General features: G+C 41.1%; 1 protein-coding gene across 4 annotated transcripts in view; it reads right to left on the bottom strand.

Annotated features, from left to right (window-relative positions):
* The window catches only part of KPNA6 (karyopherin subunit alpha 6), a 71,035-nt gene extending 45,279 nt beyond the window's left edge, over positions 1 to 25,756 (bottom strand). For 2 of the 4 annotated variants that reach the window (XR_016312261.1, XM_089673835.1), the window contains exons 1-7: positions 25,612 to 25,755; positions 6,189 to 6,322; positions 3,138 to 3,233; positions 2,951 to 3,050; positions 2,693 to 2,787; positions 2,465 to 2,596; positions 2,255 to 2,343 (exon numbers count right to left, since the gene is read on the bottom strand). Coding sequence is in view for 3 of the 4 variants with exons in the window: in XM_089673835.1 (XP_089529961.1) it covers positions 2,255 to 2,343; positions 2,465 to 2,596; positions 2,693 to 2,787; positions 2,951 to 3,050; positions 3,138 to 3,233; positions 6,189 to 6,322; positions 25,612 to 25,615 (650 nt within the window). In the remaining variant the exon portion in view is untranslated. Of the gene's footprint in view, positions 1 to 2,254; positions 2,344 to 2,464; positions 2,597 to 2,692; positions 2,788 to 2,950; positions 3,051 to 3,137; positions 3,234 to 6,188; positions 6,323 to 19,102; positions 19,218 to 25,611 lie in introns of those variants that run through there. The other 2 variants (XM_089673837.1, XM_089673836.1) reach the window with 2 other exon arrangements.
* Between the last annotated feature and the right edge of the window lie 273 nt (positions 25,757 to 26,029).

Below are 26,029 nucleotides of genomic sequence, written 5' to 3'. Positions count from 1 at the left end.
AAAAGAACCTGACACAGCTTCCTCCAATCCTGTGTTAACCACGATGACAGGCTATAACCAAAATGATGGCTACAGCACGCACCCAGCGATCTCTGTGATCCAATCACAGCACCCTTTTACCACGTTATAAGCCATGTCTGACAAAGCAGGGACAAGGTAGCACAAGGTAAAATTCTGAGTCCTGAATACTCATGAAGCAGTTGGTGAGAGGAGAGCAGGGGACACAGTGAAAGACCATTACCAAACCAAATCTAACTATTTTATTCTTCTACAATCCTCATTTAAATTAAAGAATACCAGTTACAGCCAAGCTTATAAAAAATCTGGATATTAAAGTGTTACTAAACCCACAACAGTAAAAAAAAAAAAAAAAGTCTGTATATGCAGTAAAGCATGCTTGTTATACTCACTGTAGAAGCTAAGGGGTTAATCCTCTGCCATTGTGTAAAAAGACTGTTTGATCCCTTTCTTCTCTGTTCCTCCCCTTTTTTTTCAAGGGACCACCACTTATCTCCAGACTGAACCGTAGGCATGCACATGCTCAGTTTGGTGTGTATTGCTAGATAGATTTTTTTATATTTCTTAGGAGAGTGCATGTGATCAGCACAGGGCCAATCAGCACTGTCTAAGGCAGAAGTCAGGGAATTTGTACCTCCTAGAGCAGAAAAAAACTTCTACAAGCTTTTGCTAGTGCTGGGCTGGAAACAGATAGAAGCCACTAGACTGCTCTAACTTCTGATGAGAAAAGGTATTTAGCAGTTTATATTTACTAAAATAATTGCACTTCCATGTTCTGTGTACTGTGGGAGACCAAATATAGTGAACGCAGGGCCCCGGGTTTAGTAACACTAAGTCTACTATTATTTTAGCTGAGCACACGTAAAAAAAGATACACATTTCACACCTAGGGGTTTATTTCCTAAGGTGAGAGAGTGCAAAATCAGACTCATTTCTGCATGGAAACCAATCAACTTCTAACCTCAGCTTGTTCAATTAGTGTAGAACTATAGACAAAACATTCTTTTTGGTTTAGATAAAGTAAGGGAGGGTTATAACCTGCCATTTTTTCACCATCTGTGTCCCATTTTAGAGATTTCCCCTCACTTCCTGTCCCAGAGCCAAACAGGAAGTGAGAGGAAATCCCCCCAGAACTAGTGTCCACTTTTCTGGGGACTACCCCAATTTTTATTTTTTTCTTTTACGGTCACTTTCAATAATAAATGGTAAACAGGACAAGCAGAGAGGGTGAATCTCCTTAATGGGAGCACTGACAGCAGTAAAAACTGACAAGTATTTTATACCATTTCCACTCTATCCAAAACTTTAAAAAAAAAAAAAAAAGTTTTGCCTTTAGTCATACTTTAAGCTTTTGCAATGAAACCTGCAAGCTGATTGGTTTCTATGCAGAAGCGAGTCTGTTTTTGCACTCTCCAGCTTTAGTAAATAAATCCCACTAGTGTAGCTTTATTTACTTTGTCTGCGTTTGGTCTGCAGTGTGCAAGGTCACACAAATGACAAACACTCCGCGGACAGCATGAATTCAAGCAGAGGACTAAATTCCAGGCTGTGCGTGTTAGTCCCTTTAGCAGGTCCATTGCAGACAGCATTACAATAAACTGTGGACCATAAGGTAGCAGAGGACATTTCAACCGTTTCAGTGACAAGTGAAACACAAAGTGAAAAAAATATCAATAAGTAGCCTAAAATAAATATTTCATAATTATATTTACCTATTTGGCCCACAGGTACGTAAAAGGTAACAACCTGAAGTGGTGCCTTTAAATACTTGTGTTAAGCTGACCACGGATACTAAAAGGATAGCTGGCTTCCAAGCATGATCTTGCAACCTCACAGGTCTTTTATATCAGGTTAACAAGAGTGTTCTAGTTGCACAGTCATTTCTAATTACATCAACTGAGTGTTGAGGGTAGGCAAGACAGTACTGGTGGCAGGCAATCAAGTGTATATTATAGGCTGGGGTATGTGACTAACATCAGTAGGGCTTGGTAACAGAGGGGGAAAGAGCTTACTCTAAAGAAGCCAAGGCTCTGTGTTTAAGTTAGGCCTGGAATCCAAGGGGTTCCACAGGGATCAACACAAATACTTGTAGGCAAACATCAGCACTGTTATCTTAGGTACTTTTCAGGCCAGGTTTAGTTTATTTTAACCAATAAATGATTTTTCTTTTTTTGGTATTTTTTTTTTTTTTTAAATAGGTAGACCTATTTTGCTCTATACACTAAGTTGTACTCACTTAAGTAGAGGAGGAAGGATGTCACAGCTAAGCACATAGTCTCGGCACACAGAACTGTCACCTGCAATGTTCCCTAGTGCCCACACAGCCTAAAGGAATCCACAGGAAAACAGGTGAGAAGAAGAGAAGACAGCAATAGCATACATTGAATGAGAAGCTATAAAAATGTAAAGGACTGCACAAACAGATGATACAACACAGTGCTCCAACCTGTTCCTGCACATCTTCATATTCAGAGTTTAGCAGCTGGATAAAGATTGGCACAGCTCCTGCTTCTATCACTATCTTGGTTTGTTGTGAAGTGCCAGATGCAATGTTAGTCAGGGCCCAGGCAGCTTCAAACTATAAAATACAAGAAACTCAATGTTGCACTTACTGTATATACCAGACGTCAATCCTCTCCACAAGCTACCTCTGAAACCAGGGCAATACACTCACCTGTAGTGTGTAGTTGTCACTTTTTTTAAGGAAATCTACAAACCGCTCTACCACTCCAGGAGCGTTGATCACTTCATCTATTGGGGGGTTTGGCTCTGAAAATGCAAAGCAACCAAGGACTAAGTATTTAGGATAGCACCAATGTTACTGACTCAGGGACATGACTGCATGCTACAGTTTAATCACATTAAAATGTACTATACCATTAATTTTAGCAGATGCCAGCTCAATGGCATATATACTCACAAGATTTCATACCTTTAGATAGCAGCTTTCGAAATTTTTGTGTTGTGGCCAACTGCAGATCAGGATCATCAGAAAGCAGCAACCCAACCATCTCACGGGTAATAACACCATCCTGTGAAAGCACACACCATTAAAAACATACTGTATCTATAGTTTATCATGCTGTAGGGGACTTCTCTGTCCTCTCTACTGCACTTACCCCAACATTGGTTGAGCTAACATAGGGATCCATTAATGGACTATCAAACATGGATGGGTCTTCAGAAAACATTTCCACATTGCGGCGCTTAAAGAGCTGGAAAAAAAAAAAACCCACAAAAACCAAAAGTAATTATTTTTGAAACTTCTGCAAACATTTATTCATATGTAGAAACACAATTAGCTGCAGATCTGTTAATTGCTGAGCTCTCCTCAGTTGCCTTGCTTGCCCTTTAGTTTTAATACTTGGAATTCACGAAGAACAAGTACATGTACAAGGACTGACTTTTCTCCAACTCTCCCAACCTACTGACGTTTATCAGGTCATCGACTCAATGTATTAAAGCTAGTGGGTCAGCCAGTCAACTACTATTTTCTTATCAGTGTGTTAATACCAGATGCCTTGGAGCTGCAATGGCAGCAATTTCCAACCCAGCCACAATGCACAGACAAGGCGTCAATTCACACCACAGCTTTGTTATGTGTGAGCTGAAAACTTAGGGGTGTGGAAAAAAAACTACTTGTCCAGAGACTAAATTGGGGTCCCAATCTACTTGTCCCTCATGACAATCTACTTCTCCAGATAAAAACATTAACCAAAACCGTATTTAAATCTAAAAGGTGCTTTTAGGAAGGTCTGGGGTTTTGAAAACCAAAAAGGGGCTTTATGGCGATTTAAACGTTTAATATTTTTAACATTGCGCTTTTTATCTCCTCCACTCCTTCCTGCCTGTCTCCAGCACCGCACCTGGGGACTAGCAGGGAGGAGAGAGTCCTTAAAGTGTAATGAGCACTGATTGGGTGTTATCCTGAAAAGGGGAGGGTCGAGCTTATCCTTTATACCTTTTGCTGCCAGAGCGGTTTTTGCATTTTTTTGCACAAGTTTAAATAAATTTCAGGCTTGAAAATTTACACAAAATCCCCAAACATTATACAATTTTCTGAAAGCAGAGACCCTAGAGCATAAAATAGTTGTAGTTCCAACTTTTAATGTCACATGATATTACTAATATTTCAGTTAAAAATACACAATTTTAGGGTACAAAAAAGCAATAAATTACCCTACTTTTTGTAAAATATACAAGATGAGGTTTCTCCAAGTAAATGGATATCCAACATGTCAAACCTTAAATTTGCGTGTGCTCGTGAAATAGCGACGATCGTCAGTACCCTATATTTTCTATAGGCGACACTTTTAAAGCACTTTATAGGTCATCAATATAGTGTTACAGAGGATGTCTCCTGCTAGAATTATTGCTCTCATTCTGGTGTGCACAGTGATATGTAACATGTTTATCACAATCAACATTTCATGTGTAGACGCCCCAGCGCGTGCTTTTACGTTTGTACGTATGTATACGATATATATGATTTTTGGTGACAGGTTCTCTTTACTGCTAGCACCATTTTTAAATCGAGAAAGCATCTGATCACATAGATCTTGGTGTGATCAGATGCTTTAAGGGCAGGGGAGAGATCTAGAGTAATAGACCTCAGATATCTCAGAAAAGAATACTTGTCATCGCTTATTGCTATCACAGGGGATATTTACATTCCCTGGGATAATAACCGTGATAAAAAAAAAAAAAAAAAAAAAATTCATCCCTTCCCGTGTTCATGCCTAAGGGCGAATGCAAGTGAAAGTCAGTATATGTCAGTCAACATATAAACAGAGATTGCACCAAGAACGGCAGATCAAGGGCAGTAATTCTAATACTAGACCCCCTGTGTAAATATAAAGTGGTGATCTGTAAAGGCTTTTAAAGCCAATCGATATTTAAAATTTGCGTAGTTTGTTACCATTGCAAGGGCAATTTTAAGGCATGTCACGTTTGGCATCTATTTATTCGGCGTAACATCATCTTTTATACCTTATCAAACAATTGGGCAATATATTGTGGTTTTTTTCTAGCAAAAAATTTTTTTTTATGTAAACGAAAAGTGTCAGAATACAGTTGTTCCTCAAGTGGTTAGAAAAGTCAGCGATGTGTGGCAGAAGCTTCTAATGCTGGCCCTGAAATGCCACAAGTTTTTTGAAAATGAAAAAGAAAAAAAACAAAAATGTATTCTCTTTTCTTTTTCAAAATTTTATCTGCAAAACACTCATCATGCATCTTATCAAACCTCTTTTACTGCCTACTTTCCAAAAAGGGGTCATTTGGGGGGAGTGTTTGTACTATCCTGGAATTTTATGGCCTCCAAAACGGATTGGTAGTGAGGAAGTGATATGAGGAAATATGACCTGTGAAGGCCTGAAAGCGGTCACTAGACTTTTTGGGCCTGTATTAGGGATGCACTGAAATTTTGGCCTCAAAACATATCAGCTAAAAATAGCCCTATCGGCATTTTGCCGATACGAAAAATGTAGCCAATACAGGTGCCGATACAGGAGACTGTGTGTACTGCAGATGTGAGGGGGTTGAGAAAGGCAGGAGAGAAGCAGTGTATACTGGCTGTCGCTATACATCGGTGCCGGTTTTTAAATGTAAATTTCCAGCTTTTCTTTTTTCCTTCACTATAGTTCACAGAATTAGCTGTCACTTTCCCCCCAGCTAAAAGAAGAAAAGTTTCCTTTTAGTTTAGAAAAAGTGCTGGGATAATTAATGACATCTCTAAACACATTGGCAAAACGTGAGACCCATGAACTCAATATATATATATAACCAATTACACCCTTGAAGTGAAGTCGACTTACTCTTCCCTTTCTTCTTCTATTCTCTCTCAATTTCTTGATTTTACCTTTTTTTGTGCAACGGGACAGTGTATACCTATGTGTCGCAGAAACCATTACTAGATAGTGAATAGAAAATATATGCATGCCTACCCGGACATTCTTTGAGTGTAGTCCACAATAGGATAAACTGTAGCAACCAAGGTCTATGTATTAGCAATCGCCTCATTTGATATGCTGGAATATCCTCCCCGGTTTACAGTCTGTACTCTTCCTACAAATTTATTTTTTTGTTTTTACAGATATTTGCATAAAAAGACTTTTGAAAAGGAAGAGCTTTAATCAGGCTGGCTGTTTTGCACTACATCTAGACATACTTACCTGTTGTTCACGTTTCTGCTTTCGGAGCTGAATTCCCTCTTCCTCACGCCTTCTCCGCATCTCTTCTGGATTTAGAGCTTTGTTTTTGTAGCTCTTCATGCGACTGTTGTCCTTCCTGGGGCTCGCTATGGAATCTGGTGGGGAACAAACAGAATTTTTACTTGTTGGGTATGCCTACTGTGACACTGGGAATAAATCTTAACTGGACACAGAACACTATAATTTGCTTAAGAAAATAAGTGTGTGAAATGCATTTCAAGTATTTTTAGAAGAATCTGCAATGCAGTGCTTGAACTAGGTCCTCTAAAACAACATTACTGTACAGCTATTGCTGCTCTTAATATGATTTGCAGTAATTTAACAAAAGGAAGCCCAGTTCAGATAGTTGCGATTAAAAAGTCACAAAAAATGTTGAAGTAATATTTTAACAGGTATCATGTACAAGAAATATGTTTGGTAGGTATGACATTATGTCCAGAAGAAGAACGGCAGAGGATACATGGGAAGGCAGTGTGTGCAGGTGAGTTCAACATGAGCAGTAAATGCAGGATAGAAACGCAGGTATGACTGCAGGCAGTATGTGCTGGACAGGACTGCAAAGGGTAAAACACATGAAGACAGACCACAAGTATAGGAGAGGAATGCAAAACCAGTAACAACTCCAACGGCCCTGTTGTGGCAGTATTAAGTCAGTGGCCTTCATTTTTGAAAATGTACTGCAAGACCTTGCATCACCAAAAATCAGAAAGTCTGGTCGTGTTTATTTTCACAAAGGGTAGAGGGCATTTCCAAAAAAACAGTAGGTCTGGCCTTGCATACATCTTCACTGGTACTCTCCACAGCCCCCTCATAATATTATGTAATGTATTTTCAGGAAGTGTATGTAGTACTATTGCATCGCTATCCTTACAGTCATTTTTTTTAAAAATGTCTTTCACATTGTTATAGTTGGCGCACAAAAGCCTATCATTAGGATGCTATGGCTACCATCCTTGTATCATGAGAAGGGGAAAGGGTTATATACTCAGCTGACAGCTGAAAAAACTGGAAAATGAGTGAAGGAAAAGCAAGTATACACATAGGTGCGCTGGACATTAAAGCAGAACTTTACCCATTACAACTTGATAAAAAATAATGTCATTTAGCAAAGAACAAACATTCCACAGTAAAGTTTTTTTTTTTACACATTCATGTTATACTTTCCTGCTCTGTGCAGTGGTTTTGCACAGAGCAGCCCCGATCTTCCTCTTCTCAGCTCCCCCAAAGGCGCTCCTGGCCCCTCCCAGCTGCTGACTTTTAAAAAAACGCCACTTACTTGCCCTCGGTCCCATGGTGTGCCCCCCCAGCTTGTTTCACCGGCCATCCTGTATTCCAGGCGCCGGCATCTACAGTGTGGGCACCCGGCTGTGATAGCTTGTGGCTTCACAGCCGGGTACCCACTGCGCATGCACGAGTAGTGCTTCGTGAATGGTCCTGCAGTCTTCTGGGACCTGTCACGTGTCCCAAAAGACTAGAGGGAGGGGAGACACCTTCCGCTTACGATCGCCTAGGCAATCGGACCAGAAGTGGGAGGGGGTACCTGTCAAATTCGGGTACCCGCTCCCCCCCGTTCCCCAAAGGTGTCAATCCTTAATGGGGAGCGTGGGAGCAGTCCTTAAAGCGGAACTTTAAAACAAAAGAAGTGGCTTTACAACCACTTTAACCCCTCACCTACAGGGCACTTTGACCCCCTTCCTGCCCAGGCCAGTTTTCAGCGCTGTCGCACTTTGAATGACAATTGCGCAGTCATGCAACACTGTACCCATATTAAATTTTTATCATTGTTTTTGAAACAGAGCTTTTTTTTGGTATTTAATCACCTCTGGGGTTTTTTTTGCTAAACAAACCAATGAAAAACTGAAAGTTTTGAAAAAAAAACTTTAATTTTTGTTATAAAATTTTGTAAATAAGTGATTTTTCTCCTTCACTGATGTGCACTAATGAGAGGTTGTGTATTGATGATGTGACAGAAGACAGAAGCCGCCAGATAAATTCTGCAGTGTTTAGAGATATACTGTTAGCCCAGATTCAGCCAAATGCAGCAAAGTTGATTGGACGGTGCTTCACAGTACAGATGGACAATGATCTAAAACACACTACAAAAGCAACCCAGGAGTTTTTGGAGGAAGAGAAGTGGAATATTTCCAATGGCCAAGTCAATCGCCTGATCTCAACCCAATTGAGCATGCATGTCACTTGCTGAAGGTAAAACTAAAGGCTGAAAGACCGACAAAAGAACAAATTAAGACAGCGGCAGTTAGAGCCTTACAAAGCATCAGAAAGGAGGAAACCCTGTCTTTGGTAACGTCCATGGGTTCCAGACATCAGGCAGTTATTGCCAGCAAAGGATTTTCAACAAAATATTGAAAAAAAAAAAATTTACATTTATGATTATGTTCATTTGTCCAATTACATTTGAGCCCCTGAAAATGGAGGGACTGTGTATAAAAATGGTTGTAGTTCCTAAAATTTGTACTTGATATTTATGTTCAACCCCTTGAATTAAAGCTGAAAGTCTGCACTTCAAATTTGGAATGTTTCGTTTTAATTTATTCTGGTGGCATACAGAGCCAAAAGTATGAAAACTGTGCCTGTGTCCAAATATGTATGGACCTAACTGTATGTATAATATAGCTATGCCTGGAATTATTTACAAACAAACATTCATCTCCCATGGACTTCAAGCTTTAGCAACGTATGCCAACCCCGCCTAGAATGGAACCCAGGCACGTTCAGCTCATCCCTATTAGTGACTACACGTACAGGCTCTGCTTTCTCTTGTACAAGTACTTTACTGCTCATTCTCAGAGTGAGGGTTTGAGTCATTTTACTCCTGTGTCACTAACATCTCAAGTCAACTGTTAGTAATAATTTATATAAAAAAAAAAAAAAAAAAAAAAAAACACAGACATGCTTGGAGTTGGGCTTTAAGTTTTGGACACAGTGGGAAACAGGTAAAACTCTTACCTGTTAGGACGGTAAATTATGAGAAATATCTTTAGTTGGAACAGACTACAGCAAAACACTATCACTAAAAAGAAGGGAAAAGTTAGAACCTCTGTCAGGTTATTTTTACAAAATAGACACGCTGTCCCTTGACCTGCTCTCAAATCAAGCATAAGAAATTACAAAAAATACCTAAGGTGAATGAATACGTGAACAAATTATATATTACAAAAAAACACCCCCACACAATAAAATAAGTGCTCAGATGTATAATAAGTTAGCATGAATAAGAGTGCATATATAACCACCAAAAATAAATGTCAAAATTAATTCTCAAAGTCCAAAAAGTATCTCCAAAATAGTGCTGTTAAATCAGTGCCAAATGTACTCTACCACCTCCAAGTGCACAATCTTCTTACCAGAGATAAAAGGACCTCTATGCTATAGAAGTCAATACAGCATGTACAGGTGAAACTCGAAAAATTAGAATATCGCGCAAAAGTTCATTTATTTCAGTAATGCAACTTAAAAGGTGAAACTTATGAGACTCATTACATGCAAAGCAAGATAGTTCAAGCTGTGATTTGTCATAATTGTTATGATTATGGCTTACAGCTCATGAAAACCCCAAATCCACAATCTCAGAAAATTAGAATATTACATGCAATCAATAAAACAAGGATTGTACACAGAACAATATTGGACCTCTGAAAAGTATAAGCATGCATAATGTACTCAGTACTTGGTTTGGGCCCCTTTTGCAGCAATTACTGCCTCAAGGCGGCGTGGCATGGAAGCTATCAGCCTGTGGTACTGCTGAGGTGTTATGGAAGACCAGGATGCTTCAATAACGGCCTTTAGCTTTTCTGCATTGTTCGGTCTCATGTCTCATCTTTCTCTTGGCAATGCCCCATAGATTCTCTATGGGGTTCAGGTCAGGCGAGTTTTCTGGCCAATCAAGCACAGTAAATCCACGGTCATTGAACCAGGTTTAGGTGCTTTTGGCAGTGTGGGCAAGTGCCAAGTCCTGCTGGAAAATGAAGTCAGCATCCCCATAAAGCTCGTCTGTGGAAGGAAGCATGAAGTGCTCCAAAATCTCCTGGTAGACGGCTGCGTTGACCCTGGATTTAATGAAGCACAGTGGACCAACACCAGCAGATGACATGGCTTCCCAAATCAACACAGACTGTGGAAAGTTCACACTGGACTTCAAGCATCTTGCAGTGTGTGCCTCTCTATTCTTCCTCCATACTCTGGGTCCTTGGTTTCCAAATGAGATGCAAAAGTTGCTCTCATCAGAAAAGAGGACTTTGTACCACTGAGCAACAGACCAGGTAAGACGCTTCTGACATTGTTTGTTGTTCAGGAGCAGCTTGACAAGAGGAATACAACATTTGAAGCCCATGTCCAGGATCTGTCTGTGTGTGGTGGCTCTTGATGCACTGACTCCAGCCTCAGTCCACTCCTTGTGAAAGTCCCCAACACCTTTGAATGGCCTTTTCCTGACAATCCTCTCCAGGCTGCGGTCATCCCTGCTGCTTGTGCACCTTTTTCTTCCACACTTTTCCCTTTCACATAACTTTCTATTAATGTGCTTTGATACAGCACTTTGGGAACATCCAACTTCTTTTGCAATTACCTTTTGAGGCTTTCCCTCCTTATGGATGGTGTCAATGATGGTTTTCTGCACAACTGTCAGGTCAGCAGTCTTTCCCATGATTGTGATTCCTACTGAACCAGACAGAGACCATTTAAAGGCTCAGGAACCCTTTGCAGGTGTTATGGCTTAATTAGCCGATTAGAGTGGGGCACTTTGAGCCTAGAATATTGCACCTTTTCATAATATTGTAAATTTTCTGAGATTGTGGATTTGGGGTTTTCATGAGCTGTAAGCCATAATCATCACAATTATGACAAATCACAGCTTGAACTATCTTAATTTGCATGTAATGAGTCTCTCATATATATACGTTTCACCTTTTAAGTTGCATTACTGAAATAAATGAACTTTTGCACGATATTCTAATTTTTCGAGTTTCACCTGTATAAGACCTACAATCTGAGCAGCAGTTTGGAGTGCGCAAATCACACCTTCCACCACTAGATGGCTCCCATTATATCAGGAAGGCTGACTTCTGTGCTGCCCCCTGAAGACTTTCCCTGGCAATGAAAAGCATTGGAGGGAGCCGATTTGTGATGTTATGCTGGGTCCTTGGTTTCCAAATGAGATGCAAAAGTTGCTCTCATCAGAAAAGAGGACTTTGTACCACTGAGCAACAGACCAGGTCTGTTTTTCTTAAGCCCAGGTAAGATGCTTCTGACGTTGTTTGTTGTTTCTTTTTTTATTCTGTGATTACCTTTATTGCACATATAAACTCCTTGTTTTGAAGATACTACACAATGGGGTTTTTGTTTTTTCGTCTCCTCTCTGGGCTGTAATAAATCGGCTGAGCTGATGAGATTTTGTGAGGCTTTCTGATGCAACTGGAAAGCTGCCAGTGTTCCTCTCTGTGACAGCGGGCAATCTTCTTCCTGCACCCGCTGTCACAGTTTAAAAACAGCGTGGCCATGGGGCCACATCATTCATTGCTAGTTTCCTGTGAATTAATTATGCTACAAGTGTCATCAGCCATTGTGGCTGAGGGCTTGTAGTTCAGAAACTGCAAGGCACCATTAACCTCCCTAGCGGTCTGATTATGTCCATATTTCTGTGCTCAAAGCGGTACATTTTTTTGCATGTAAATATGTAGTTTTTTTTATTGTAGGCCTGTAATTTTTAGGAATAACCCACTGAAATCTGTCCGAACAAGAGTCTAGTAAAACATCCCGGGTATGATAAAATTTGAAACACGAAATAATAAATTATAATTTAATCATAAAAAAATCTAATAATAAATGTAATTCAATAATATAATCAAACCAACAACACTGAAATTTAAAATATAGTGCCAAGTTCGCACATCACTGAGCAAAGTCGCAAAATCGTTTTCAGTGTCTGATGACGAATTTCCCCCATGAATCATCATCACTCAATTCTGCAAGTAGTTCTAATTTACTATCACTGTTCTCTAGCTGGTCTAAAACCAATTTTGACCTAAAAGGGACGCTTTTTGGACGCCATGGACGTTTCTCAGTTTCCAGGCAGAAAGAACAGTAAAAATGAAGGCAGGGCACAGGACAAAGCACTAGGGACAAAATGTATGTGAAATGCTTTGACACAGTAATGTTATACTATGTGATTTTAGTATATTTAGTGAATGTCACTTTTTTTTCATTTTCAAATTGCCCGCCAGTTCCGTCCCCTGTACGTCCCGACATCGCAGGGGCGAAACCCAGAAGAGATGCCGGAGAACATTCCCGGGGATACAGCAGGAGGGACATCGCGGGAGCGCAGGACAAGGTAAGAGAAGAACAGATCCCGGAGCACCACAGCATGGTAAGCCCGAATGTAGCTCGGGGTTACCGCTTTTGGTACTGAAACTTTACCCCGAGCTACATTCAGGAATACCTCCAGGGAGGCTACGAACTCTTGTTGTTCATGGAGCCTATTTACATATATGTGATGTGGGAAACGCAGTGAATCCTGAACGTTTCCAGCACTGCACTGAAATCGCAGGCAGTTCATGCGATCTGCCATGGGTGTCAATGTTAAATTATGGACACCCCAAAACAGGAGGCAAAATGTAGTGCGACTGAAAGAATCAAAATCACCTGGGCATGAACACCCAAACTAAAAAAAAAAAAAAAAAAAAAAGCCTGTACCTTTTTCATGCACATGCAGTGCGAATTCAGCCCATACAAAACGAATGGGCTTAAATCGCACTGCAAAGAATCGCATGTGATTTGAACATGAATGCGGTGCGATTCCTGTCCAAATCACACGTACAGGCAGACAGCTTACTGAGAGTTTGTAGGATTCTGACATTCCACTCACTATCTAATGATTGTGGGTGCAATGCTTTAAAGGCTGCGATGTAAAAAAATTGTTAAAACCACCATTTTTTTTTTTTTTTTTTTACAAAACTGTGAACCTATTCTTTAACCTGAATAGAAATATAATGTAGTCCTGGATATCCAAGAGACTAATTCTTCCCTACTCTATTAAAAAAGAAAACTGGATGCATGTTGTGTTTAGAGTAATGGGCTGCCTTATGCACGTCACACACACTTTTAAAAAATCGCAGCAGACCAAAAATGCACGCTATACCACAGTACTATATGCTCCACATTTCTTAGATGCATAAGGGTACCATTAAAAATTATTGGATCCTGCACACATCTACAAAAGGCAACACATTTGTGTGGTGCAGGAAAATGTGTGATTTTGCACACATTCCCAGTCCCATACCTTATGTGAACAAGCCCTTTTAACTGGACAAGTCTGTTTTTTTTTTTCTTCAGGGACTTATGACCCGCACTTACTGGGAATTCCATTACTCTCATATACATATAAAACCATCAGTTATATCCCTTTCTATCTTTATTCCCATTACCCCCCACCACCTATCTAATACCCCCACCCACCCTGAAACCATCCTCCCCCCAATAATAAAACCACCCACTCTGCATTTCTCCATTACCTCTTTTCCTAAATAAGGGGTACTTTCACATATCCCTCTACTGCTTCAAATATTTCACCTTGGGCACAAAATCTTCCCATTGTCCCCCCATCTCCTGTAATATAACTCCATCTTGTCTTCTTGCATATAATACAGTTTCTCCATCTTACATATCTGGTTCACTCCTCCTACCCAATCCTCTTCTCTCGGCACCTCTAAACTATGCCAAAACTTAGGTATCAGACCCTTTGCCGCATTCAGATAGGACCATATACCCGGATCCTTGTATTTGTTCACTGATAGCTCTATACTATGTAATAGACACAACTCTGGATCCAATCCTATCTTTATCCCAGAGATTATCCCAATTAAATGAACCATTGTCTCCCAAAAACCTTGAATCTTTGGGCACTCCCACCATATGTGATATAACGTACCTATCTTTCCACACCCCCGCCAACACTCTAGTGTATTTTCCCCACTCATCTTATATTCAACGTTCGGTGCAATGTGCCATCTTGTAAAACACTTATAGTTTACCTCCACCTCTCTCATGCTTACATTCTCATGTGTTAGTCTATATATTTTTCTCTGTTTGTCTTCATCTATCTCTATTCCCAAATCCCTTTCCCATTTTACTATGTACATTGGCTTTGTGTGTGTGTCTAACTCAGTGAGAATCTTATAAACTTTTGCCATGCCCAGTTTCCCATCTCCACGTGATTCCAACAACCTCTCAAACAAATTCCAATCCTTTCTCAATCCCAAAGGTTTCGGAAGACTCCCGACAAAGTGTTTTAATTGGTGATATCTCCACTCGTCTATCTTAATGAAAAGTTCCCTTTTGTCCTTTTTCAACTCCTTAAGTGTTCTCAATTCCTGCCCTTCCATAATATCCCTCAGTTGAATATCCTCCCTTTTAAACCATTTTCCTGTGCTCTCCTCCCTACCTGGAGGGAAATACTCCATGTTCCTCAGTGATATTAATTGGGAGTTAAAATCCCATTTCATAAACTTGTGCAGTTTATCCCAAACCTTTAAAACATTTAATGTATAAAACACTCGTAATATCTTTTAATCCTCTATATTGTGCTGGTACCCATATGATTTTACTTAAGTTAACTCCGCTTAATTCATTTTCAATCTTGACCCACCTTTTCCCCTCTGGATTGTGTGTCCAGTCAAAATTCTTGCTAGAACTACTGCTCTATAATACCTTTTAAAATCTGGCACTCCCAATCCTCCCTTCTCTTTATTTCTACTCAACAAATCATAAGATATTCTAGGTTATTTTCCCATATGTATCTTAACATCTTTAGAATTACCTTAAAAAAAAAAAAAAAACCTCCGGAAGTTTAATTGGGATCATCTGGAATTTATATAGGATTTTAGGTACAATTACCATTTTTATCAGATTTATGCGCCCTATCCAAGACGGGTTACCTCCTCCGAATTTCTTTAGTTCCTCCTTAATCTCATTTAAAACTGAGATATAGTTTGATTTACACAAGTTCGTATATGAAGCAGTGAGTTTAACCCCTAGATATTTCATCTATCTTTCCATAGAAAAGGGAATTCTTTTTGTATCTTTTCTTTTTCACTATTTGGAAGGTTTACATTTAAGATCTCAGTTTTTGTTGGGTTAATTTTCAAATTTTATAACTCCCTATAATCCTTTAAGCTCTTCATTAGATTTGGGAGTGTTATCCTAGGATTTCCCACATAGAACAGGTCGTCCGCAAAGGCTGCCACTTTATGTTCAATTCCTCCTATCTGTATTCCTTTTATGTCCATATTTTTCCTAATTGTGGCCAGTAAAGGTTCCAAAGTCAATACATACAACAATGGGGACAGTGGGCATCCCTGTCTTGTTCCATTTGACATCCCAATAGGTTCCGACCTCTCTCCGTTAATCAAAATAACCGCGGAGGGCTCTCTATACAATTTTCCTATCCACTCTCTCATTCTAACTCCCAATCCTAGAGTCTCCAGAGTGTCCATCATGAAGCTCCAATCTACTCTGTCGAATGCCTTTTCAGCATCGATTGAAAGTACCACCGCTGGAGTTTTCCCCTTCCTAGCTTTCTGGATAAGCAACAAAGTTCTCAACCCATTGTCTCTACCCTTCCTCCCTGGTACAAATCCCACCTGGTCCCCCTGGATCCATTCTGGCATTAAATCTTTCAACCTATTTGCTAAAACCTTTGCAAATAAAACTTAGTGTCTATGTTCAAAAGTGAGATTGGTCTATAGCTAGAGCAGTGATAAGCATCCTTCCCTTCGAATAAGCACCACATGGGCCTGTAAAGATTCTCTCCTCATCTCCATCTCCCCACCCAGGGCATTCATATATTTCTTCAATTTAGGTATTAACAATTCACTATATTTTTTATAGTACCTCACAGTGTAACCATCTGGGCCTGGGCTTTTCCCCGTCATGGTACTTTTTAATGCTATTTTTATTTCCTCCTGTGTAATTTCTAAATCAAGGGAATTCAGTTGATCTCTTAACTTCGATAGTCCTGCGTTTTTTAAATATACCCTTCTTTTTTCTCTACTTGCATTTCCACTTTTATTTACTGAATCCTGGGAAGTATTATACAGCTATAGTATTCCTTGAACACCTTGGCGATCTCTTTAGTAGAATAAACCATTTCTCCCTTGGGGTTTCTTCTTTTTTCTATATAATTCCTGTTTTTCTTTTTCCTCAAGGCTCTCATCAAATATTTTCCTGGTCTATCTCCCCATCTATACCTCTCACTTGCCACTTTATTAAAAACTCTTCTCTCCTCTTCCATCAGTAACTCTAGTTCTTTCTTTTTTGTTACCTTCTGTCTTATCTCTTTTGTTATTCTATTTTTATGTATCTGCCCCAGGTCCAATATTTCTTTTAACAGCCCAGTAAGTTTCTCTCTTCTTTCTCTTTTCTGCCCCGGACGCAATCAAAATACCTCTTATGTAGGCTTTGTGGGACTCCCATACTGTAGCCACCGACACTTCCCCCGTCTCATTCACCTGAAAAAAAATCTTTCAATCTCTTCCCTGATCTTCTGATCAATCTCCTGATCCAGAAGAGCCTCATTCAACTTCCATCCTATACCACCTGTCAACCGCCTCCCCTACCCTAATTTCAATGTAACAGGGGCATGGTCTGAGAGAGACTTTGCCTTTATCTCTACTTTAGCCACCAGCTCAATAAGTTGATGGTCCACCAGTATATAGTCCAGTCTCGAGTACATCTCGTGTGCATTAGAAAAAAGAAGGTATAGTCTCTCTCTTTTCCATGTATTATTCTCCAAATATCCACCAATTGGCACTCATGCATCACCTTCTTTAAAGTTCTCAGAGACCTACCTCCCTCTCTCTGCGCAGAAGAGGTCGTATCCATTTGTGGATCCATACAGAAATTCAAGTCCCCTGCCACTATCAAGCGCCCCTTTTTGAAGGCCATCAATTTCCTCAAGACACCCTTCAAATATAACTCCGGTCTCTTATTTGAGCAATAAATATTTGCAATTGTACATTCCATTTCTTGCAACCTACCTCTCAAAAACAAAAATCTCCCCTCAGGGTCTATTTCTCTTTCCTCCATCTCAAGCCTTATGTTTTTTGCAAACCCTATTGCTACTCTCTTAATTGGGGAATCTGCGTAAAACCATGTTGGATAGTGTCTAGAATTCAACTTAATATTTGACAATCTCAAGATGTGTCTCCTGCAAAAAGACCACCGAAGCTTCTCTATGTTGCAATTCCTTGAATAGCTTAAATCTTTTCTCAGGACAATTCAACCCATTTACATTATATGTTAAAAACCGTATATCTTCCATACTTCTTGTATCTCTTTTTTTCTCAATTTCCTCTTTTCCACCCTCAATTCCCTTGTGCTTCCCTTCCTTATGCAGAGTGTTAACTTTAATACCCTCTCCCCTTTCCCTTCCACCCACCCTCCCCTGTTACTCCCCTCCCATCCCACTCCCCTATCCTCCCCACCCAATACCCCCCTTTTTGCTACCAAACTCATTTTTAGGCCTCTAAGTTGCCTATAATCATTTGTGGGTCTATACCCACCATTGATTTAAACCTTGGGGTTGAACTCCTCCCATGTACGGCTCTCCCTCCCTCCAACCCCCCCATTACCCTCCATCTGTTTATTTCTATTAACTTTAACTGTGCATTTGAGAAAGAGAAAGAAGAAAAGAGAAAGGGGAAAAAAAAAAAAAAAAAAAACACTCCCCTCTATCTCCTCCCTACCTCCCCCCTCCAACAGTCTGCCAATCCTCCTTTCCCCCCCAATACCTATTTCTCCCTCTTCTTCCCACCCAGTAATCACTGTTCTATGCAATTCCAGTCTATCACAAAAGTCTCCCAAGTCCTCTGGAAATCTCAAATAAGCTGTAACACCATTCTTCCATCCGATTAAACTCTCTGGGTTGCCCCATCTATAGTGTACATAACTGGACAAGTCTTGCTCCTCTTAGCAGAGGAGAGACAACACAGGGAAATGCTACAGAGTGAATAATCACTGTGATAGCTAGAGACTATCAAAGCAATAAAGCGAATGGAATCTGGTTCTGTTCATTAGTAGGAGACCTGGGGCTGTCACCAACAGCCCAGTCTCAGTGCTTTGAGTATGCTTCCAGGACTAGATTGTAAGCTCCAAGGAGCAGGGCCCTCCTATCCCTCTTGTATTGAACTGTATTGTTGCTGTATGGTCTCTCGTTATATTGTAAAGCGTTGAGCAAACTGCTGGAGCTATATAAATCCTGTATTATAATAATAATAATAATAATAAGTGGCACCAAGAACTAAAGCTCAGTTCCTGGATGTTGCCGGCGGTTCCTGGACGTTTAATGGCACACCAGTATTAGTCCGTAGAGTACAATATTAAGTTGGCCCACCCTTTGCAGCTATAACAGCTTCAACTCTTCTGGGAAGACTGTCCACAAGGTTTAGGAGTGAGTGTATGGGAATGTTTGACCGTTCTTCCAGAAGCGCATTTGTGAGATCAGGCATGGATGTTGGATGAGAAGTCCTGGCTCGCAGTCTCCACTCTAATTCATTCCAAAGGTGTTGTATCAGGTTGAAGTGCAGGCCAGTTAAGCTCCTCCAACCCAAACTCGCTTATCCATGTCTTTGTGCACAAAGCAAGGTCCATAGTCATGCTGGAACAGGAAGGGGCCATCCCCAGACTGTTCCCTCAAAGTTGGGAGCACGAAATTGTCCAAAATGTCTTGGTATGCTGATGCCTTAACCTCCCTGGTGGTATTCACGAGTGTAGCTCGGGGTAAAGTTTCAGCACCACAAGCGGTAACCCCAAGCTACACTCGGGAATACCCTGCAGCGTTGCTCCAGGATCCCTTCTGCACTTACCTTGTCCTTCGCTCACGCGATGTCCCCCCTGCAGTGACCCCGGCAATGTCCTCCAGTGGATGCCGGCATTTGTCTTCTGGGTTCTGTTCCCTGCGAAGTCGGGACATACGGGGGACGGAACTGGCAGGAAATTTGAAAGTTGTAACAGTAACATTCACTAAAATCACATAGTAAAACTTTACTTTTTCAAAGCATTTCACATCATTTTGTCCCTAGTGCTTTGTCCTGTGCTCTGCCTGCATTTTTACTGTTCTTTTTGCCTGGAAACTGAGAAACGTCCATGGCATCCAAAAAGCATCCCTTTAGGTCAAAAGTGGTTTTAGACCAGCGATAGTAAATTAGAATCACTTGCAGAATTGAGTGATAATGATTCGTGGGGAAATTCATCATTAGACACTGAAAACGATTTTGCGACTCTGCTCAGTGATGTGCGAACTTGGCGCTCTATTTCAAATTTCAGTGTTTTTGGTTTGATTATATAATTTAATTTTTTTATGATTATTACATTATAATTTATGATTTCGTGTTTCAAATTTTAACATACCCGGGATGTTTACTAGACTCTTGTTCGGACAGATTTCAGTGAGTTATTCCTAAAAATTACAGGCCTACAATAAAAACAAATACATATTTCCATGCAAAAAAAGGTACCGCTTTGAGCACAGAAATATGGACATAATCAGACCGCTAGGGAGGTTAAGAGTTCCCTTCGCTTGAACTAAGGGGCCAAGCTCAACCCCTGAAAAACACCCCACACCATAACCCCCCCTCCACTAAACTTGGCACAATGCAGTCAGGTAAGTACCATTCTCCTTACAACTGCCAAACCCAGACACATCCATCAGATTGCCAGAGAAGTGTATTTTGTCACTCCAGAGAACACGTCTCCACTGCTCTAGAGTCCAGTGGCAGCGTGCTTCACGCCACTGCATCCTACGATTCGCATTGCACTTGGTGATGCAAAGCTTGGATGCAGCTGCTTGACCATGGAAACCCATTCCATAAAATTCTCTATGCACAGTTGTGCGAATCTGAAGGCCACAGGAAATTTAGAGTTCTTTAGCTATTGACTCTGCAGACAGTTGGCAACTTCAGCGCACGGTGCGCTTCAGCATGCGCTGACCCCGCTCTGTCATTTTATGTGGCCTACCACTTGGTGGCTGAGTTGCTGTGTTCCCACTTTGTTATATTACCATTAACAGTTGACTGTGGAATATTTAGTAGCAAGGCAACGTCACAGATGGACTTATTGCACAGGCGGCAACCTATCACGGTACCACGCTTGAATACACTGAGCGCCTGAGAGCGACCCATTCTTTCACAAATGTTTGTAGAAACAGTCTGCATGCCTAGGTGCTTGATTTTATACATCTGTGGCCATGGAGGTGATTAGAACACCTGAATCCAATGATTTGGAGGGCTGGCCCAATACTTTTGGCAATATAATGTATGAGATAGGAGTTATACTCTATCCAAAATGAGAAAAAAAAAAAAAAAAGAGAAGGGTTTGCTTTTAGTGACACTTGAAGGCCTAGTTCACACCATATGCAGAAATGTGAGTTTTTCTACATGCGTTCCTCATGGGCAGCAATAAATCAATTGTTCTTTATGTGCCCTGTTCACATCACAACACTAGTATCATGTGCAGGTTTTTTCTGCGCAAGAATATTAAACATTTATGCAGTTTTCTCCATGGGAAAGAACGGACACAACATCAACGTTATGGTGTGAACAGGGCACAGAGAAAAACTGTTTTTTCTGTGCCCTTGTAAAAGAATGTTACATCTCTCTGCTAAAAAAAAAAAAATTTGCACTTGAACTTACTGAAACATGCATAAAAACTGATGTAAGCTCGTGTCTCTGCAAGTAAAATCTGTACGATTTTTCCATCAGTTTTCTGCGTGTATGGTGTGAACGAGGCATAAAACTGAACAAAACCCATCAATTTAACGGTTTCAAAAAAATCAAGCTGGGCATTTAACTGTCACATTTGCTTTTGTTCCCAACCAAACTGTCAAACCATCAAATGGCTGGTGTCATAACTGATAACACATATACAGCACCATGGCAGTTGCAGATCAAACAGAGGCTAAGATGGCAGTTTCCCTGTCTGAAAAGGATAGGAGGGTTTAGTTCTGCTTTGGCCTCGTTTACACCATTCGTGCAGAAAAAACTGATGGCAACTGATGCGCAGATTTCAATCGCAGAGACATAAGTTTACATGAGCGTTTCAATTAGTTTTATACAGGTTAGGTCCATTTGTATTTGGACACAGGCACAATTTTAGTTTTTTTCACGTATTTACCAAAACATGCTCAAGCTGTAGTTATAGAATGGATATGGCCTGAAAGTGCACACTCTCAGGTTTAATTTGAGGGTATGTACATCCAACTTGGAGGAAGGGTTTAGGAATTATAGCTCTTAAGAAAAGCCATCCCCCCTTTTTCAATGGACCAAAAGTAATCTGTCAATTAAATATAGTCATAAATAAAATGTTAATTTTTAATATTTTGCTGAGAATCTTTAACTGGCAATGACTGCCTGAAGTCTGGAACCCATGGACATTACCAAAGACTGAGTTTCCGGCCTTTCTGATGCTTTGCCAGGCTCTAACTGCAGCTGTCTTCAGTTGTTCTTTATGGGTTTTCTGCCTTTAGTTTTGCCTTCAGCAAGTGAAATGCATGCTCAAATGGGAGTTGAGATCAGGTGATTGGCTTGGCCATTGCAGAATATTCCACTTCTTTTCCTTCAAAAGCTCCTGGGTTGCTTTTGCAGTGTGTTTTGGATCATTGTCCATCTGTACTGTGAAGCGCCGTCCAATCAATCTTACTGCATTTGGCGGAATCTGGGCTGACAGTATATCTGTAAACACTGCAGAATTCATCCGGCTGCTTCTGTCTCCTGTCACATCAACAAACACCAATGACCCAGTGTCACTGGAAACCATGCATGCCTATGCCATCACACTGCCTCAACCATGTTTTACAGATGACGTTGTGTGCTTGAGATCATGAGCTGTTCCAAGCCTTCTCCACACTTATTCCCGTGATTCTGGTACAGATTGATCTTAGTTTCATCCATCCAAAGAATGCTTTTCCAGAACTGGTCTGGCTTTTTTAAATGTTTTTTGGCAAAGTCTAATCTGGCTTTTGTATTCTTTAGGCTTATGAATGGTTTGCACCTTGTGGTGAACCCTCTCTATTTGCTCTCATGAAGTCTTCTCTTGATTTTAGACTTTGACAATGATACACCCACCTCCTGGACAGTGTCCTTCACTTGTCTTGATGTTGTGAATGAGTTTTTCTTTACCATAGAGAGGATCCTGCGATCATCCACCACTGTTGTCTTCCGTGGACGTCCGTGCCTTTTTATGTTGCTGAGTTCACCAGTGCATTCTTATTTCCTCAGAATGCACCAAACTGTTGATTTGGCCACTCCTAATGTTGCTGCTATCTCTCTGATGGATTTGTTTCATTTTTGAAGCCTTACAATGGCCTGTTTCATTTGCATGGACAGTTCCTTTGAACGCATGACGTAGGGTCACAGCAATAGATTCCAAATGCAAATACCACACTTAGAATCAACTTCAGACCTTTTACCTGCTTAATTGATGAAGAAATAATGGAGTAGCCCACACCTGGCCATGAAATAGCTTTTGATTCAATTGTCCAATTACTTTTGGTCCCTTGAAAAAGGGGGGATAGCTACTCTTAAGAGCTGTAATTCCTAAACCCTTCCTCCAATTTGGATGTACATGCCCTCAAATTAAACCTGAGTGTATGCACTTTCAGCCCATAGCCATTATATAACTATAGCCCTAATATGTTTTGGTAAATACCTGAAAAAACTAAAATTGTGCCTGTGTCCAAATATATATGGACCTAACTGTATATGTCGCAGATTCCTGCACAGAAAAAAATCTGGACATGATACTAGTGTGGTGGTATGAACAGGGCACATAGAGAACAATTTATTTTGTTGTGCCCTTGCAGAATGCGTGCAGAAAAACAGACGTCTCTGCACCATGGTGTGAACAAGCCCTAAATTGGATGTCCATTGAAGTGACTGGCCTCAAGTGACACATAAATAAAACAAATCCTCCTACATAAGTTGTACTTATTTATCTACAACTATATGTCCCCTACATCCATTCAAAGTGCAAATTTACACAGGATTTCTGAGTTATGAAAAGCAGGGGACGGGGAGCTGAAGTTTTTATCAGTGAGGAGAGCTCTGAGACCCGATTGAAGGGAAGGGACACATCCCCTTCATATAGCACACTGGAACAGAGTTGAGGCTGTCAATCACAGGCTGTGCCTTTCCGTCATCATTTTTCTCTAGGTTTCAAGAAAACTCATCAGAAATGCTATGCAGATAGCAGAAGAATGAGGCAGCAGACAGAAATGACATTTCGTTCTCTGGATTGAAACAAATACATACTACAGAGGGATAAACTTGGTTCATATTTCATTTCTGAGGTTTACAACCACTGTAAAGTAGTTCTAAAGGCTCAATGTTTTTTACCTTCATGCATTCAGGTAAAAAAAAAAAAAAAAAAAAAAAAACTTCTGTGTGCAGCATCCCCCCCTAATACTCACCTAAGCACCCTCTCGTTGCAGTGATGTGCACTGGAGTCTCTGCTATCCCGGGAATCCCTCTTCTCATTGGCTCAGACAGAAGTGGGAGCCATTGGCTCCCACTGCTATCAATCACAGCCAGTGAGCCAATGAGACGGGGGGCGAGCAGCGGCTTCATGTGTTAATACACACACAGAGCAGTGGGTGCCCTTATAGCAAACTGCTTACTGTGGCAGCACCTGACAGAAGGGATGGGCTATGGGAGCCTGCGGGTGACCCAGGAAGAGGAGGATCCAGGATGCTCTGTGCAAAACCACTTTACACAGCAAGTATAGACATAGTTATTTTTTTCTTTAAAAAAAATTAAACCTTTAGAATCACTTTAACTGCTTCCCGACTGCCCTAAAGTAGAACTACTGCTACAGGAAGGCAGGGCGGTGCAAAATGACAATATGTGATTTTGTATTTCCGCGCCATTGGCGTCTTCAGCTGTCGATCACGGGGTCCTGGCCAGTGATTCCCTGCCGGCACACAGCGATCGCCGTGTATAACAGATGGGGGAGAGACCTGTATGTAAACAATACAGATCTCTCCCATCAGCTCCAGCACGCTGCTTTGTATTGCTCTGCAAAGCAGGGCAATACAAAGCAGTGTGCCTACACAGTAAAGCACAGCACACAGTAAAACACACAGCACACAGTTAACCCTTTGATCGCCCCAGATGTTAACCCCTTCCTGCCCAATGTCAGAGCAGTGTCAGTGATTTTTATTAGCACTAATCATTGTATTAGTGTCACTGGGGATGTCAGTCCCCCCCACCCCCCCTTCCCAGTGTCAGAATGCCCGTCACCGTCCCGCCATAAGTCACTCATTGCCGCCAATACCTGTATAAAAAAAAATAAAAACCGAAGTATATATACCGCCATTTGTAAATGCTATAACTTTCATGTAAACCAAATATTTACACGTATTGTAGTAGTGTAGCAGATCACATATTGGCCTAAATTTGACGAAATTTGATTTTTTAATTGTTTCTACTGGGCATGTTTTATGGCAAAAAGTCAAAAATACAGTTTTTTTTCCCCAAAATTGTCAGTCTTTGTTTATAGTGCAAAATATAAAACACAGACGATCAAATACCACCGAAAGAAAGCTCAATTTGTGGGGGAAAAAAATGGGCATAAATTTAATTTGGGTGCAGCATTGCATGACCGTTCAATTGTCAGTAAAAGTAACGCATCGCCGTATCACAAAAAAAAGCCCTGGTCAGGAAGAGGGGGGGGGGGGTGTAAATCCTCTGGAGAGCAAGTGCGTAAGTTCCTGAAGTCTCTCTGATATGTTTCATCCCTCAGACCTTCCACCATTTTTATTGCCCATCTCTGGACTGGTTCAGTCCTATCGCCATCTTCAAAAGTAGCTGAACCATGTTATATCTAGAGAAATTATTTTGTTTTCCTGGACGAGGCTGACACAGACCTCCTAGCTACAATACAGCAGTCCCTAAAAATTAATAATGGTCCTGTATGAGGACTCAGCCTGAGCCTGAGACAGTGATGGCCAGAGGAGAGATGTGTTCCGTCCTCTCTGTCCCTTCAGAGTAAATGAGGACACGTGACAGAGCCAGGAATGACAGATAGCGGCGCCCCCCTTCAGTCACAGACAGGTAAGCAGCTCCACACCGTCCCCCTGAAGGCTGACCTATTCCTGTTCCTATAGGAACAGGTTCCTAACATTGGTCACCATACAGAGCACACAGGTAATGAAGGTCTGCAAAGTGCCCACCACACACACAAGGGCACAGGGCACCACTCTTGTCCCTCCCTGGGACTTCCAGGGTGGGGTTGTTGTGCCCGAGTCCCCAAGCCCGCCATGTACTGCTGTGCCCGAGCCCCATAACACCATTTTCACATGTCACAGTTCCCCGGCTCTCACCCATGCTGCCCCCCGGTAAGTCAGGGCCTCTCCCGGCTCCTTCGGGACAATATGTCTGACTAACGGAAGCCTCTAGACGACAATCTAATGAAGGCGCGGATCAAACAGGCTTACGTAGACGTCAACGGACTCTACGTGCGTGCGTGCGTACCACAGGAATACTACGTGCGTTCCACCTGCTTAAAGGGGAAGATCCACACTACAGCACTGGTCATCCAACCGATGTTCTGATAGAGCAGAGACCCTAGATGTGACAATGGGCTCTTGGTAATCCCAGCACAGCGTCGTTCAACATCTTTATGGCTGTGGTATAGTGTACAAGCTGTGTGTTTAGCCAATCTACTTACAGCTCCAGGCTGTAAAGTTTATTGTGTGAAAACTGTGTAAGTGTCAATAAAGTGACAGTTTTTTTTGTACA

This window comes from Staurois parvus, unplaced genomic scaffold, assembly GCF_062004578.1.
Source record: "Staurois parvus isolate SC_StPar_1 unplaced genomic scaffold, SC_StPar_1.0 ptg000145l, whole genome shotgun sequence".
In the NCBI taxonomy this organism is placed as follows: Eukaryota; Metazoa; Chordata; class Amphibia; order Anura; family Ranidae; genus Staurois; species Staurois parvus.
The sequence above is the reverse complement of the archived record's forward strand: the minus strand, read 5'-3'. Positions and strand labels throughout refer to the sequence as shown.